This window comes from Morus notabilis, unplaced genomic scaffold (genome assembly GCF_000414095.1).
Source record: "Morus notabilis unplaced genomic scaffold, ASM41409v2 C11476903, whole genome shotgun sequence".
Classification (NCBI taxonomy): Eukaryota; Viridiplantae; Streptophyta; class Magnoliopsida; order Rosales; family Moraceae; genus Morus; species Morus notabilis.
This window is the reverse complement of record NW_010387569.1, coordinates 1-3021: the sequence shown is the minus strand read 5'-3', so window position 1 is coordinate 3021 and position 3021 is coordinate 1. Positions and strand designations below refer to the sequence as shown.

Here is a 3021-nt window from a genome sequence, read left to right as displayed (position 1 = left end):
GTTAGGTCAACCATATGCTCATGCTACGTCACGGTTCTTTAATTAGAAAATTGCGTAATATGCCACCAAAATTCATCAACTTTATATTTCAATCTTTGTTAATTTCAAAAGTATTGTACAAGAATACTCTTTGAAAATATCCCGCCATCTAAATATTAGACTTCATCACAACTCAAGTTTTTTTTTGTGAGAGAAAACGTTGTATCAAAAAATTTGAATTTGAATTTTTGTAAGAGAAAATATTATAACAAAAAAGTTTGATTTAAATGGTTAAACTTTAAAGGAAATTAAATTCCAAAATCTTGTTTGTTTCACTAGTTTAGTTCAATTCAACTCAGTTTGAACAGTGAGCGTAGTATGAACTGACGTTTGATGAGCATACAGTTTGAATTATATTTTTTGTTTGAACTGAGTTAAACATCCGAATTTAGAGTTTAGCTCTCCCCTCAAGTTCAACTGTTCAAACCATTTTTTAACAGTAAAAAGTGCTCACTCTCTCTGCTTTTCACACCTACTAAACGGAAATTTGAATTTTCTTCCATGTTCAAATAAAACTTTAATAACACATCTAAACGTCAATTCAAACTATAATTTAAACCACACAGTTTAAATTTTTTTGTTCAAATTAAAAAGTTTAAACCAATAAAATTTAAATTAACGAACCAAACGAAGGTTAAATTAGACATTTTAACTCAATTCAAATAAAAAATATATTTTGAAATTAACATTTATCGATTATGAATTCAAACTCTATTTACTGTTTAAACTGAGTTAAATTGAATTAATAGTAAAACAAACGTGACATATTTTTCTCTCTTTAATAACCAGTGGAGCAGTGCCGAAACTTGCCACTTTTTTCTTCCATTTTGTCCTTACACGTGGCACATGAAACCGAAGGGAATATATACTATACCGATTACCGGACACTTCCAAGCTTTACACCGTCAACCATTCCCATGAGAGCTAATCCTCCTCCTCACCCTCCCAAGCCGGGCCCTACACCGCCCGACGAAGATCCGGAGCTGGCCCGGCCCACATCTGGCGTGTTGGGTCTATCCGTGGGCGGCGGGTTACGGAAGAAGGGGACGGGGGTGCGGCCATGGCTGCTAGTAGACTCGACGGGGCAGGCCCAGGTGGTGGAGGCCGGAAAACACGCAATCATGCGGCGGACGGGGCTGCCGGCGCGTGATCTCCGGATTCTCGACCCGCTTCTGTCGTACCCGTCGACAGTGCTGGGGCGTGAGAGGGCGATCGTCATAAACCTTGAGCACATCAAGGCCATAATCACCGCCCAAGAGGTCCTCCTCCTCAACTCCAGAGACCCCTCCGTCACCCCCTTCGTCGACGAGCTTCAGCGCCGCCTCACGCGCCACCATCAAGCCACCAAAGCCCGGGTGGGTTTTCCTCTCTTAATCCCTTTCTTTTGTGATTAATTCTTGTAATTTTCTCAAATTAGGGTTTCTTTTCGGCTTTCTAGTTCTTCGAATTGGTTTTGGGATTATGGTGTAACACTGTAAGTTTTTATTGCTTTTTCGTTTTTGATTCCAATTTCAATTTGAGTTAAATAATTCCACTCGAGGAATCTGAATTTGTAAACAATTCTTTCAGCAATTGAGCACGAGTTTATGGCCAATTTACTTGATTGCTTAATATTAATCAGATTTAGCTGTCTTTGGTCTTCTAAATTTAAACTCAATTAAACAAACGCGTAATCTGTTTGATATTTCTTAATGTGCTTTCTATTTGTGTATCTTTTGTTCTTGTATAGGAGGGCAATGGTGATGATTCAAACTGGAAAGATCTGTATGACATGGAAGAACCACAATCAAGTGGATATAGCCCTCAAAATTCTGGTGGAGGGTTTCCGGTTCCGCAGTTTCAGGACCGGGATGTGGAAGGCAAGGGGGAAGGGAAAGAAGGTCTTCAAAATCAAGATGGACTCAAGATTTTGCCATTCGAGTTTGTGGCGCTGGAGGCATGCCTTGAGGCAGCCTGTAGTGTCTTAGAAAATGAAGTAAATTTTAATTTTTGGTTCCGGTTTTAGCATCTGCTCACTTTTTTTTGTTCTGTAAAATTTTTGCTTATTTTTCTTTGATATTGATTGTTTTTGTTTGTATCTGGTTTGCAACCAGGCAAGGACGCTGGAGCTAGAAGCTCATCCTGCCTTAGATAAGCTGACTTCAAAAATTAGTACTCTCAATTTGGAACGCGTTCGTCAAATTAAGAGCCGCTTGGTTGCAATAACTGGACGTGTGCAAAAGGTTGACTGGTTTGAAATTGTTGATCTTCATATGCTTTACCTCTTAGTCCAATGTTCTTGTTTCATTCATTTCCAAGTTATGATTAACAATGCATACATGTCGATCTTTAGGTGAGGGACGAACTTGAGCATTTGCTAGATGATGATGAGGATATGGCGGAGATGTATCTGACTGACAAGTTGGTCCAGCAACAGCTTGAGAATTCCTCTACCTCTTCTATGAATGAGAGAGATGAAATGGATGATGAAGTTCTTCGATCAGACATGGATGAAAGGTACATAGATTAATCTGTCATTTTTTATATATGTTTGCCACCATTGGGTTGTTAAGATTTACTACTATGCCTTCAATTTTCCACTTACATTGTATCAGGGTCCCGACTGAAATCACAACCTATGAAGGTGATCTTCAAAACTCTGATAACCCCCAGAATCACTTGTTTGGAGCACCTAATGTTCTTAGTAGGGACAGCCACGGGACCCATACTAGTACAACTCATAGTGCCATAAGCAAAAACCTTGATGTGGAGGAGCTTGAAATGCTTTTAGAGGCTTACTTTGTGCAAATTGATGGTACACTAAACAAACTATCCACGGTATGCAACTCCACTTGAGCAATCCAATTCCAAACTTTGTGATATCAAGTTGAACTTAAATCAAAGCAAATTGGTCGCAGTGCTGTGTATGCTCTGTTGTCTTTCGCCTAAAGTGATTTATTAAACTCAAAGCTCAACACTTGAGATGCAATTTCCTTTTTTTTT

The 3021-nt window shown here is 39.0% G+C and overlaps 1 protein-coding gene across 1 annotated transcript; it reads left to right on the top strand.

The window, feature by feature from the left end:
- Positions 1–889: 889 nt before the first annotated feature.
- On the top strand, positions 890–2883 carry LOC112095296 (magnesium transporter MRS2-3-like). Its single transcript, XM_024176992.1, has 5 exons — positions 890–1394; positions 1769–2014; positions 2133–2261; positions 2372–2535; positions 2634–2883. The coding sequence occupies exons 1-5, from the start codon at positions 957–959 to the stop codon at positions 2872–2874; spliced, it is 1218 nt and encodes a 405-aa protein (XP_024032760.1). The 5' UTR covers positions 890–956; the 3' UTR covers positions 2875–2883.
- The last annotated feature ends 138 nt before the right edge of the window (positions 2884–3021 follow it).